Genomic DNA, 14,495 nt, shown 5'->3' on the forward strand with positions numbered 1-14,495 from the left:
CCAATTACTTTTCACAAACGATTCGACAAAGCTTAACGTTGAATTAGAGCAAGCAAGATACAGTAAATCAAAATAGCTTGCTAGTTGCACCTCTCATGGAAAAAGGCATGCAAACCCTGAAACTACTACTGCTGTTTCTGTTGCATCATGGGATAAAAGGGAAGCTCAAGAGCAACAAGGATGGAGTTGAAGCCATCGTCACCATCCCTGCCCAACCTAACATCATCCTCCTGGTGGCTGACGACATGGGGTGGGGGGATCTGTGCAGTTACGGCCATCCTACCCAGGAGTGCGGTGAGATAGACAAGATGGTGGCGGAGGGGATGCGCTTCACGCAGTGGTACAGCGCAGACTCACTGTGCTCCCCTAGCAGGGCAGCGTTATTGACAGGTGGGATTGTCTCCATAGGAGTAATATTTCATATTTCTGTTCTCTTCCTGGTGAATTCTCCTGCTTAATTGTTGAGTCTGATTTCAAAGTATGCATTTCATATGGCAACCGTAACATTTGCCATTATTAGTTATATTTGGTATTTATTGAACTTACTGACAATTTATTGAAAATGACGACAATATGCCGTGATACAAAATTAAAGTCATTTGGTCCAAATATGAAAGAGTGGATCCATTTCACAATAAGGGCAGGAGGAGGCGATGCATCATTAAAAATAAAAGGTATTAAAAAACAACGGATATAGGTTACCCTGCAGATAAAGGTGAAGTAGTCATGATATGTTCAATGCAAGAGTGAATTCTAGTCTTAATTTGCCTCCCATCTTAGGTCGGCTTCCCATCCGTGTTGGTGTATGGGGTGGAGAGAGAGTTTTTGCAAACGATGGCAGCGGAGGCCTGCCTAAGAACGAGACAACCATCGCTGAGGTGCTAAAGGATGCTGGGTACGCCACGGGCATGGTCGGCAAGTGGCATCTAGGTTCGTCCTGATATATTCTCTGGTGCTGATCTTCTAGTATTTGTGACATATACATTCAAACCTTTTGGTGGTTATGCCAGTTGATGAGCGAAATAAGGAATGGGTTGTAGAGCACTCGTTTGATGACAACAGGCCCTCCCGCTAGTGGGCGGAGGGCTTGTCTGGTGTTGGAACACCTGTTCAAACGAGAGCTTGAACCAATTCCTTACTTTGCTCATTTGTAGGGACCAATCAGCGCCTGCGTCCAAAATTTGGACGATTGCAGACGTTATTCATTGTCAGGGTTCCCACAACTTCCCAGACGGTATAATATTATTAGTGTACAATAAATGTCAGTGAGAAGCGGCTATATATAGTATATAATGAATGCTGGAGCGAACTACTTTCCAGATAGTACCCAGAGTAGTTATGATAATAATTATATACTGCACCTTGCCGTAATTTCACAATCTTACCATGACTTAAGATTGAAAGTCACGGATTCTACTTTTTTTACAAAATAAATGGATGTCTGCATTGTGCATACCTCAGGAATCAGTGATGGTGCATTTTAGTAGATCTCTTCAAATTCACATTCAATGTGGCTGTCCTCTATGTACCCAGCAGAATACTGTATGAGGATTAATGTTATGTTATTTTGTAAAAGTCTACTTATAAGTAGAGTATAATCAAAATTTGTTTTTTCCTCTGGATGATCATAATTATGTTACTTTTGCATTATGGTTTTTATCCAATGCTGTTCTTAAGTCCAGTTCAGTTCGGTTCATCCTTAGAGAGGTGATACTATTCTAAAAGCTCACTAATATTAAAGTAGACAGCAAGACTGTATTGATGTTAAGTTGAGAGAAAGTTGATACTTATGCCATGGCTAAAATCTCATACACAGGTTCCTTATTAAGATATTGACAGTTAAATTACAGTTGTGTTATATCATATTCCACAGGTATTAATGAGTTTTTACCTGGTGACGGAAGACACCTGCCTCACCACCACGGGTTTGACTTTGTCGGAACCAACCTTCCATTTACCAACCACTGGGCTTGCGACGAATCCAAGGTTTTCTGCAAAATAATTACTAAATACTATTTTACCTGTGGCCTTTTGATTCAATTGGCACCAATCTGGCAAAAGGCCAAACCATCTTTTCTTTCATGTCAATATTATAAATCATGTTTGTCACATATGCTAGACTATGTTACATGTTCGCTCTAGCCCTGCTGATACAAAATACGGCAGTTTGAAGGCACTGTCTGTTGGGTTAAGAATGACCATATTCTTTTTTAGGGGGTGACCTTAAGTTTATTCTGCAACTATTATCTTGCCGCTGATTACCTTTTGTACTACCCTGGGTACCATTTGGATAGTAGTTCGTTCCTATGTTTGCTTCTGCTATCCGTCTGGAGAACTGCACATTCAAGCTTCTTGGTGGTGATACCTTGCCCACATCCGCAAGGATGCGGAGGGCTTTTCCGGTGTTGGAACACCTGTTCAAACGAGCGCTTGAACCCTTTCCATAACTTGTTCGTGTAGGGACCAATCAGTGCCTGAGTCCAAAATTCCAGGCGTTCAGATTCTCAGACGGAACAGCAGAGAAGTGACTGCATATAGTGTATAATGAACGTCAGAGCTAGAAGCAACTGTATATAGTATATATAATAAACGCCGGAGCGAACTACTTTCCAGATGGTACCCAGGCTACATTTGAACAGTAAAAGTTGTTGAAGATGATTTGGTGTATATTATCAGTCATTTTCTTTATTGTCTTTGTGTAGGTTCACCTGGCTCACCCTAACCCCATAAAGTGTTTCCTGTACTGGAACGCCACGCTGGTCCAACAGCCCTTCAGACACGACAACCTGACGGCCTCCTTCCTACAGGACTCCGTAGCCTTCATACACAGCAACAAGGACACGCCCTTCTTCTTGTACCTCTCCTTTGCTCACATGCACACTGACATGTTCTCTGCACCCAGGTTTAGGGAGACATCGAGGAGAGGTAGGGGCGAACATTCTTACACACTTTCTTGTAATGCCAGTTCACCTTTATCCACGGGTAACTTACATGTATATCAGCTATATTTATAAACGGGATATTTAGGGATCTATCAAGTACTTGGACAGTGGTGCCAACATTCAATAGTTTCAAAACATTTGAAACCAACGTCCATCGACCTGATATCCCTGAATTTCTGATAAAAAGTTGAAAATATGTGCAGGTAGTCCTAATGTCACCAGAGATCAATGTTTAACCCAACTCAGACAGCGGTTGTGTGCCATTCATTACTGTAAATGTACTTTTAAGTTTGCGGGGATTCAATTATGTGGTAGCGGTTAAAAGGACTTTTTGTTGTGGTTTTCAGTTCGCAGTAGCACCATATGCATGCACTGTAGTCTTTTACTGCCATGGAAAATGTTTGCAGTGTTTTTGAGATCGCAATGAAACAGCCACCGCAAAAACCGCGAACATTAAACCTCCGCAAAAGTTTCTGCATTTTACAGTACATCATTTTCATTGTTTCACGCTGTTACCAAATGGATAACAGAAGCTGAAGCAGGTGTTGATTAAGGGTTAATAATCCGCCCTGATTCACAGTCGGTTCCTATAACCTGAGGGTACGAACACTACTTGGTTTATGGACACTACTGGGGGTACACTTAAACACTACTGGGGGTATGGACACTACTGGGGGTACGGCCACTGCTGGGGGTACGGACACTACTGGGGTACGGACACTACTGGGGGTACGGACACTACTGGGGTACGGACACTACTGGGGGTGCGGACACTACTGGGGGTACGGACACTACTGGGGGTACGGACACTACTGCGGGTACGGACACTACTGGGGGTGCGGACACTACTGGGGGTACGGACACTACTGGGGGTACGGACACTACTGGGGGTGCGGACACTACTGGGGGTACGGACACTACTGCGGGTACGGACACTACTGCGGGTACGGACACTACTGGGGGTACGGACACCATTGGGTTGAATACTATGGGGCAGTGGGCGGTAACGGTTGACACCGGATAAGTATTTTCTAAAAGTATTTCTTGGTTCCCTTCTGTTGTTAAGTCCACCCCAGAATTGTGATAGCTCACATGATGAATTACTGACAAGACGGGGGTGTTCGATATCATATACCTTGTATTTAACTTTTGTCTGTGGCTGTTGCAAGAAGATGAAATCTCATGCCTTATGCTACACCGATTTCTAATCTTTACCCCAGGTAGATATGGGGATGGCCTACGTGAGCTGGACTGGGCTGTAGGAGAGGTGCTGAAAACACTCGTCAGTCTGCAGATCCAGCACAGAACCCTGGTGATCTTCCTGTCGGATCACGGGGGGCATCTTGAGATCTGCACAGAGGGGGGATCAAATGGGATACTCAAAGGTACACTTTCTTATCAACATAGCATCACTTTGTCTGTGTCTTTTCTTTGGTCTTGAATCTTTGAAAAGGCTTAATTTCGTTTCGTAACCACTACTGCTGTTGTACGTTTCGCAGGTGGCAAGGCATCCACATGGGACGGAGGGTTGCGTGTCCCTGGAATAGCCTGGTGGCCAGGTGTTGTTGCACCTGGGCAGGTGTCCCAGCACCTGGTCAGCTCCATGGACGTGTTCCAGACAGCTGCTGAGCTGGCAGGTGTGACTCCGCCGAAGGATCGCATCTATGACGGGAAAAGCCTGGTTCCAATTTTGCTCGAAAAGGCGCCGGCTGTTCCAACAAGTAAATTACCTCCCTCTCCGCGAACCCTGTTTCACTACTGCTCTGATAGACTGATGGCTGTTAGGTACGGGGAGTACAAAGCACATTTCTACTCAATGGAGCTGCCTACTAATTATACAGAACACTGTCCAAGTGGTGTGCCAAAAGTAGAGTACTACACATCATTTGATTGTTACGGACCTCACATCACGCATCATGAACCACCCCTACTCTACAACATAGATAGAGATCCTGGAGAACTTTATCCTCTGCCTGTAGGACAATATGATGAAGTTATAGCAAATATACTTGCAGCAAAACTTCAGCATCAAGCCAGTTTAGTGCCTGGAAAGGCCCAGTGCAAAGAGACATCTACAACATTACAACCCTGCTGTAACCCTCCCTTTTGTTATTGTAATTACAAGCCAGCAAGTCATAGATGAAGATATGGATGATAAAGTCATTTTTTCTTTCTGTTTATTACTATGTTAGGTACATTGTACTTAATATGAAAATGCACAAAGTGTTGTATACAATGTATTTATGATTGTGATTATCACCTATTCAAGCCAAAGTGAGCTAAAGCTTGTAGTTTGTTTATTGTCATTGGACATTAAGAAAGCTTTATCATCAGTGCTATGTATCATGATTCTTGACAGCAGTGAACATACACATATACCAAGGACGTTATATCAGCCTTGCATATACAAATACACCCTACTCCCACCAAAGTACCTTTATTAGCAATGCCATGTTAAACTGCATGATGATTTCACTCCAACATACCAATTGAAAGAAAATAAATGACATAACTTAAGAATCATACAGTCCGTTGTGTTACAAATCATTCATTTCAAAAGCACATCTTTCTGTTAGAGAACGTAATAATAATCTGTATGATGTTTTGTCACTTTTATTAAATGTACATGTACGTCATGAATATGTCATAACCACTAATATTACTTGTATTTGTCACATGTGAATGTATGTTATAACCACTAATGTTACTTGTATTTATCACATGTATGAATGTACGTTATAACCACTAATGTTACTTGTATTTATCACGTGTGAATGTACGTTATAACCACTAATGTTACTTGTATTTATCACATGTATGAATATATGTCATAACCACTAATGTTACTTGTATTTGTCACATAATTTTATATGAATATACGTTATAACCACTAATGTTACTTGTATTTGTCACATGACTGAATGTATGTTATAACCACTAATGTTACTTGTATTTGTCACATGTATGAATGTGTGTTATAACCACTAATGTTACTTGTACTTTTCATATGTATGAACTGAACACACAATCAGGACACTCGTGCACATCATAATCTGTAACTATACCTGTCCATGGTGCACACAATCAGGACACTGGTACATAACACAATCTGTACCCATAGCTGTCCATGGTACTGAATACACCATCTACACAAACAGGGCACTGGTACACAACACAATCTGTACCCACACTTGTCCATGGTACTGAACACACAATCAGGACACTGGTGCACAACACAATCTGTACCCATAGCTGTCCATGGTGCTGAATACACCATCTACGCAAACAGGACACTGGTACACAACACAATCTGTACCCACACTTGTCCATGGTACTGAACACACAATCAGGACACTGGTAGATAACACTATCTGTACCCATACCTGTCCATGGTACTGAACACACCATCTAGACAAACAGGACACTGGTACAGAACACTATCTTCACCCATCCCTAACCATGGTACTGAATACACAATCAGGACACTGGTGCACAACCCAATCTGTACACATGCCTGTCCATGGTGCTGAACACACCATCTACACAAACAGGGCACTGGTACACAACACAATTTGTACCCACACTTGTCCATGGTACTGAACACACAATCAGGACACTGGTGCACAACACAATCTGTACCCATAGCTGTCCATGGTACTGAATACACCATCTACACAAACAGGACACTGGTACACAACACAATCTGTACCCACACTTGTCCATGGTACTGAACACACAATCAGGACACTGGTAGATAACACTATCTGTACCCATACCTGTCCATGGTACTGAACACACCATCTAGACAAACAGGACACTGGTACAGAACAGTACACATGCCTGTCCATGGTGCTGAACACACCATCTACACAATCAGGACACTGGTGCACAACCCAATCTGTACACATGCCTGTCCATGGTGCTGAACACACCATCTACACAATCAGGACACTGGTGCATAACACAATCTGTGCCCATGCCTGTCCATGGTGCTGAACAAACAATCTACACAAACAGGACACTGGTACAGAACACAATATGTACCCATACCTGTCCATGGTGCTGAAAAAACAATCTACACAATCAGGACACTGGTACATAACACAATATGTACCCATACCTGTCCATGGTGCTGAAAAACAATCTACACAATCAGGACACTGGTACATAACACAATATGTACCCATACCTGTCCGTGGTGCTGAACAAACAATCTACACAAACAGGACACTGGTGCACAACACAATCTGTACCCATGCCTGTCCATGGTACTGAGCACACCTTCTACACAAACAGGACACTGGTGCACAACACAATCTGTACCCATACTTGTCCATGGTACTGAACACACAATCAGGACACTGGTGCCCAGCACAATCTGTACCCATACCCGTTCATAGTGCTAAACACACAATCAGGATACAAACACAATCTGTACCCATGTCTGTCCATGGTGCTGAATACACAAAACAGGAATCTGTTTACTGAAAAAAAATGGATCGGGAGTTTTTGCTAGGGCTCGGTCGGGTAACCTTAAACACAACATTTTTATTGGGCCTAAGACCATGTCGATTTGATTATATGGATGACATCCGAGCTCGCATCAAATTTCGGCCGTTTCTACAAAGTTTTCGGCCACACAGTAAAGTGTGCAAAGCAGCTAAAACATGAGCACATATATGCCGTAGATTAAAAAAAAAGTATCAGAAAACAGATAACTAATGTCATGGAATGCGAAAATAAATCTAAAGTCAAAGAATGAGATGTGAAAAGACAGAAAGTTGTTTGTAGGGGTAGGTACCAGTACAGAAAATTCAGGTATAGGTCCCGTCCAGGTCAAGAGGATTTTTGCACCCGTTTTCTCAATGTTTTATTCGCTCGCTCGCATCAGTTTTGGAGTTCCCAGATGATGTCATCCATATAATCAAATCAACATGGCCTAATCGATGAGCAAATATTAATGTCAAGATGGGACTTTAATCAATACCTTTAGCTTTGTAGAGATATATTATTCGGATAAAGAAGATGACCAACCGAGGCAAATTTATGCAAATGAGGAGCTTGTTGGGAATTACTAATAAAACGTCACTCAGATGGGTTAACATATTTTGCCCAAAGTATGAGGTCGTGGAACTCAAAGTTTTATATAGCTTTAGATAAGACATAAAGGATTGGTGCAGTACTCCCAGTGGGTTCTAGGGTCCGTTGTGTAGCACCACACGCTCAGTTCACGACGTTCTGGATTGCGGCAGTAGTTCTCGGTCAGGTCAGGGTTCGTCCACGGCCAGTACTTCTCATGATCATGCGGAGAGTTGGTATCCCATCGCTGGCAAGTCTTCCCGCTTATGGCGACGGAGAGAGTTCCACGGTACTCAGACCCGATACTCTTTTCTGGGCATACTGGATATAAACCGGAAGTAAAGTTCAGACATCCTCATATGCAGGGACATCCAACAGCGAAACAACCTTTCTGGATGTACCCTGCTTTCTCAACCGTCACCCTTAGTTCCTGACCACCCTGCTTATAGATATTAATGAGCTTACCCTTATATATGCGAGACACCTATTGAAAACTGAAAGGCCTATTCTCTGATTGGCTGAAAGCTGGTTCGGGGGTCCACAGGAACTACGAGTGACGGTTGAGAAAGCAGGGTACATCCAGACAGGCGGTTTCGCTGTTGGATGGCCCTGCGTTGGAGGATGAGTTTAAAGCTCACATAATTAGTCATTTATCAACCTTGTCAGAGGGCTGACAGATGTTCCATGCCATGGGGTCAATGAAAGAGGCCACAAATTTACGAGAACCTATTTTTTTTATCTGGCTGTATTTTCACAGTTCTGTATATTTTCCTTGTGCTAGTCAACCTCACCGTAGAGTAAAAAGAAGTGACCATTGGGCATATGCAGTGCTAATCAAAACATTATTTGCAGAATTAACAAACTTCAATAAATGCATCAAAGGAACTTTAGATGGGTATGGAATCTTCAAAGTCTTGTTTAAAGTGCGTACGAAACCAAAGTACAACATTTTTTTGGTTTATATCCCACTGAAGTATTGCTGTAGAAAGAATAAAGAGGAAAGAAATAGAAATGAACGAAAGTAAATACTAACCTATTTGATCCACATTCTTGAGGCATGAGGCGAGATGACGCGATTCTTCATCTGAAACAAAATCTGAAATAAAAGTGAATATTGTAATGAGGTTTAAAATGAAAGGAAGTGTCAATAGAATTTAGCAGATTAAGAAAATCAGTTTGCAACCAACCACACAGACATCACCAAATAACAGTTTAAAACTCAAGTAACTGGATATAATTATGGAAATGATCAGGCGTTATAGGTAATATCCACTAACTTTCAGGAGATGACTAAAGTGCACCTCTTCCATGCACGCATACTCCCTATTGACACATATGCATGTGAAACGTGGACTGTAAACAGATAAAGTCCTCCTTTGAAATGAGATGCCTAAGGGCAACTTCCTACATCGGGATTCGAGACCAAGTGGCGAAATCAGAGCTTAACTAGATATCCATCGTTGTGGTCATCCAGATAGAAATGCTTAGGTGGTTTGTTAATATAAGGAGGATACCATTTCAAACGTTGCATTGTAAAGTATACCATCAGGACTTTGCAAACCCCAGACCTGGTGGAAGACCCCACCCCACTCCAATAAAAGGTGCAGAATGATAAATTACAAGTAGAATGGAATTGTTGTGACATACACTGTGTCAGCTGACAGATGAATTTCTGAGGATGATGGCACATTGCATCGTCCCATCCAATGATGCCGCGGTTGTATAGCGCGCAGTCTTCCAAGCCTCCGAAAGCGCTAGCGTCCGGCTCACCCGGAAGCCAGTTAGCCCAGCTGTATGGAGACCGGAAACCAGTTACATCAGCCACAGTCCCGTCTGCCCGCATCCACTCACCTTCGCGCTCCTCATCGCTCAGTCCGAACCAGAAGTAATCATCCACGAAGTTCGTCAGCTTCCACAAGAAGAAGTCGAGGTCCTGGTTCTTCGGTATGGCGAGGAGCCCCCGTCCTCTGCACACACCTGTCTGGCCTCGGTGTACAACTTTCCCCTTAAAGCTAAAAAGTGAAAGTGATATCGGTATGAGCAACTAAGTCTGTCCTTGGTGCTGAACACTATCAATACATGAACAACTAAGGCTGTCCTTGGTGCTGAACACTATCAATACATGAACAACTAAGTCTGTCCTTGGTGCTGAACACTATCAGTACATGATCAACTAAGCCTGTCCTTGGTGCTGAGCACTATCAATACATGAGCAACTAAATCTGTCCTTGGTGCTGAAAACTATCAATACATGAACAACTAGGCCTGTCATTGGTGCTGATCATGAACACCACCAATACATGAACAACTAACTCTGTCCTTGGTACTGAAAACTATCAATACATGAGCACCTAAGTCTGTCCTTGGTACTGAACACTATCAATACATGAACAACTAAGTCTGTCCTTGGTGCTGAACACTATCAATGCATGAACAACTAGGCCTGTCATTGGTGCTGAACACTATCAATACATGAACAACTAAGTCTGTCCTTGGTGCTGAAAACTATCAATACATGAGCAACTATGTCTGTCCTTGGTGCTGAACACCATCAATACATGAGCAATTAAGTTTGTCTTTGGTGCTTTACTCTAAAATGTAAACATGAAAAATCATTGTGAAATTGATTGTGTAATGATTATGGTAACCAATAAGGAATAGAAACTGTCAATCATGGCCCCATTTAATATTTAAGAGAGGTAGCACCTTTGGTTCTGGGAAGGGGAACGTCCATTCAATATCAGCTTTAGGGTCTTAGAAGGCAGGGACCATCCATTGTACATGGGGTTAACGATCTGGGAAGGGGGTCCTTTACACACGGGGTCAAAGGTTCTGGGAAAGGGGGCCGACTATGTTACATGGAAGTAAGGGTATGGGAAGATGGGACAAACCATTTCACATGAGGTTAAAGGTCTGGTAAGGAGGGCCATCTGCTAAAATGGAGCAAGGATGTTGGGGAGGGACCATCCATTTCACATGTAGTTTAGAGTTTGGGAAAAGGGGACCATCCATTTTACATGGTGTGTGAGGAGAGACCATCCACTTCACAAGGGTAAGGCAAAGTAGAAACCGTCCATTTCACAATGGGTAAGGGTAGGGTAAGGGAGGGATACATGGGGTCAAAGGTTCTGGAGTAAGGGGTCCGGGAAGGAAGAGACCAACCATTCCACACTGGGTTAAGGCTCTGTGAAAAGGGAACCATCCATTTTGCACGGGGTAAGGGTCTGGCTAGGGAAGGACCAGTCATTTCATATGGGAGGGGGGCGTCCAGTTAACCAGGACCAAGGATACGGGGTCACCCATTTCACATGGGGTTAAGGATCTGGAAAAGCGGGCAAACATAGAAACAAGGGGAGGGGGACCAACCACTTCACACATTGGATTAAGGGTCTGGGAAGGGAGGGACCAACCAATACACATGGGCGTAAGGGTCTAAAAAGGGGAAAGCAATAAAACAATTACTACACATCTGATTTTAAACTGTTTATTTAAAATCAATAGATGCAAAGTGTACAAATATGTACAACTCTCAAAGCCACAATAAAAAAATGCTCTAGCGCTAAAACAATCATCCATACTCTAGAACACAGTAGCCAACAGAGCCTAGAATCAGTAAATGTCGACATTGCCAGTACATGGTATAGTGGTAGCTTGGAGCCTTTGTATGTGAAGAATCATAGAAAAATTTTACGTTCTTAAGGTTAAGGCAGATGAAAATAAAACAGAAATGAAAACAGATAATGATTAACCAGGAACGTTCCTGTTTTATAAAGAACAGAATTAACAGTAACTGGTTGAATACGATCAGGGCCATCGACACAGCCACAGAAACCAAATCAGTCACACATCGGGCCTGTACAACACAGAAGCGGGCTGAAGTCCTGAGAACATCTCTCTGGACGTCACCGTGGAGAAGGCACCAGGCAGCCTCTCACCAGGATAAGTCCAGACATGAGCCTTGCATCTGCAGTTGGCATCGATAAGACACTGGAAGCTGCTGAGAGATGTTTAATTCCAGACTTGTTGTACCTGCAAGAAAGTGAAATTACAAACAATTATGATGAGATAGACCAACAATATTTTGCTGTTTTGGAATCAGAACATTTTGAAATTTGGCTCAAGGGCGCATTATGTTCTTGCAAAGAGGGAAATGGTGGAAGAAACCATGCAGAAGACGTCAAGAGTACACTGTACACTGAAATTGAAACTGTAAACTTAAACTTGCCAACACAAATGAAAATGGTCATCCATGCACAAAGACTGTTGTCTTACAATCAAGAACTGTGTGCTTTGAATGAATTCAGTACGATACCTTGTCATATGTGTCAGAAGACTGTGAATCTCCATTCAGTCACGTCCGGTACATTCCTTCGTCAGGCCTCCCTTTCCACGTCCGGACATTTCTTCTTACGGTGCGATGATCCTCGGTAGAAAAGACAAAACGAAAATGAATTATTTCGGCTCAGAAATATACCTTAGACTTAAGTGAAAGCACAGAAAGTTAACTTGGTTTGTGATTAAAATTTCCGTTCTACATTTAACATGGAAACAGTGGGATGAATTTATGTGTAGTAACGATTGAGTGTGCTTCAATGAAATCCCAAGTAATGTTGACGTTTGTTTCAGTTTAAATTTCGAGAGCTATGGCTGTTTCAGTCTGTTTCTGCGGTATACAAGCCCGATGAATGGCTGATTCGGTTTCTGTGACTGTGTCTACGCCGAGAGGTCGAGTATTTCTACAGGAATTAACTACTTATATCAAATAGGTTCTTCAACCAACTGTCGTCCTTTCTGGCCTGTGTTGTTCTCTTGGTTCGGGACCCAAGAGAGCAACACAAAGCAGATTATGTAATGGTCTAGGTTCCCGACAACCACTGACCATGACATAAAACAGAAATTACAACAGATGGTGAACCAGGGAAGACCCTGTTTTGTAAACAACAGAATTTACGTACAATAACTGACCAAATACACTCCCGGCAACACAGCCACAGAAACCAACAGAAACAAAAATCAGCCACACACCAGGCATGTACACCACGGAAACGGACTGAAGCCTTGACTGCAAAAGGAGCCTCCATTTACAAAATGTACGTCCGAATATCTACCAGAAACATCCCTCGGTATGTCAACAAAACACACTCAATTCATTTACTTTCTATCGTGGCTATGACAAGTTAGTCCCAATCCATATCTGCGAGATGTTACCATTTTAACCCCAGAAGACACATGTTATGTACTTAACTTGAACATTGCGGCTGCAGTTGATCCGGGATTGATGGCATCACTAAGATCCTAGAAGCAAAAAAAAGTGAATAAGGTGCAGATTTAACGTCTTGTTTTTGTGGTAAATAAGGCGCAAATCGGTAAAAGAAAGAGCCATGCATGATTTGCCTCAACACCGCTGTAACAAACACACAAAGTGCAGTCAACAATGTCTACGACCAAGTTTCCCACCTCACAAACAGTCAGACCGTAATACCAAAGGTATTCACATGCTTCATTCAATTCAGAGTCAGATAAGTAAGTAATAGAAAAAAAGACTTTTCTACTGCAACTGTAAACTTAAACTTGCCAGCACAAATGAAAATGGTCATCCATGGACAAAGACTGTTGTCTTACAATCAAAAACTGTGTGCTTTGAATGAATTCAGTACGATACCTTGGAGAGAGGTCAGAGGTCAGGCCTGGCGGCCGGTGGTGGTATTTTCGGGCTCCCGAGTTTTTTCGCCATTCTCGCCCGTTTTCCAGGGCAACGGTAGGATTAGAACGGTCTAGAACAGCTGGGTATATTAGCTGAACTTTACAGACACCCTCTAGTTAACAGTTTTGACGTTTTTTGTACTGCATCGATCCTCTATTCCGGAAAACATGCACTCGAGTTTCGCGCCAAGCGCTACGACGCGGCGCCATGTTGGCTTATTGTTGTGCGTGAATATCATGCTCGCCCTTTACCGTCACTTTATGTGCGCAGCATGCGATTTGAAACATGCAGAAGAAATAGGTGAAAGTTGTGATTTTGGCAAACAAACAGGTTTTAACATACTATTTAGCAAAGGAGGTTATGAGACACACTCGCCCAGCCTGCTGGGCTTGGGTATATCATCGCTAGTCAGACCACTCGGTTCGAAATACAACAGGGGATACGGGGCGCCGGTACCTCTGGGTTTTGAGGGTCCATCTGGATTTCTGCTTGCTATCCTCCTCATGTCAGGGGATGTGCACAGTAACCCCGGACCTATCAAGTTCCCGTGCGGAGGGTGCGGTCGCGCCGTGGCCTCAAACCATCGAGTCATGCAATGTGATAACTGTGACCAATGGGTTCATATTAAATGTTGTGGAGTGGGGGATAAAATGTACAAACATTACCAAAACTCGTCATGCTCATGGATATGTAACAACTGTGGTTTGCCTAGCTTCACCTCCAGCTTGTTTGACTTTAGCTCATGGATTCATGATAGGGATGAATCATTC

General features: G+C 42.9%; 1 protein-coding gene and 1 long non-coding RNA gene across 2 annotated transcripts; one reads left to right on the forward strand and one right to left on the reverse strand.

Moving 5' to 3' along the window:
- Positions 1-53: 53 nt before the first annotated feature.
- Positions 54-5,467, forward strand: LOC118411433 (arylsulfatase-like). The gene is made up of 6 exons (XM_035813719.1): positions 54-390; positions 781-930; positions 1,874-1,986; positions 2,703-2,925; positions 4,163-4,327; positions 4,442-5,467. Exons 1-6 carry the CDS (start codon positions 96-98, stop codon positions 5,083-5,085), a joined length of 1,590 nt encoding a protein of 529 aa, XP_035669612.1. The 5' UTR covers positions 54-95; the 3' UTR covers positions 5,086-5,467.
- A 6,024-nt stretch (positions 5,468-11,491) lies between these two features.
- On the reverse strand, positions 11,492-13,310 carry LOC118430126. The gene is made up of 2 exons (XR_004832822.1): positions 12,334-13,310; positions 11,492-12,050 (listed from the first exon to the last, which is right to left on the reverse strand). It is a non-coding gene; the product is annotated as an uncharacterized LOC118430126 (long non-coding RNA).
- Between the last annotated feature and the right edge of the window lie 1,185 nt (positions 13,311-14,495).

The sequence above is a fragment of the Branchiostoma floridae genome, chromosome 1 (assembly GCF_000003815.2).
Source record: "Branchiostoma floridae strain S238N-H82 chromosome 1, Bfl_VNyyK, whole genome shotgun sequence".
Lineage (NCBI taxonomy): Eukaryota > Metazoa > Chordata > Leptocardii > Amphioxiformes > Branchiostomatidae > Branchiostoma > Branchiostoma floridae.

Excerpts from the sequence above, each read along its gene's own strand:
- LOC118411433 (XM_035813719.1), top strand. The coding sequence starts at position 96 with ATGGAAAAAGGCATGCAAACCCTGAAACTACTACTGCTGTTTCTGTTG. Across the intron at positions 1,987-2,702 it reads GGGCTTGCGACGAATCCAAG|GTTCACCTGGCTCACCCTAA; the intron begins GTTTTCTGCAAA and ends GTCTTTGTGTAG. Across the intron at positions 4,328-4,441 it reads ATCAAATGGGATACTCAAAG|GTGGCAAGGCATCCACATGG; the intron begins GTACACTTTCTT and ends TACGTTTCGCAG.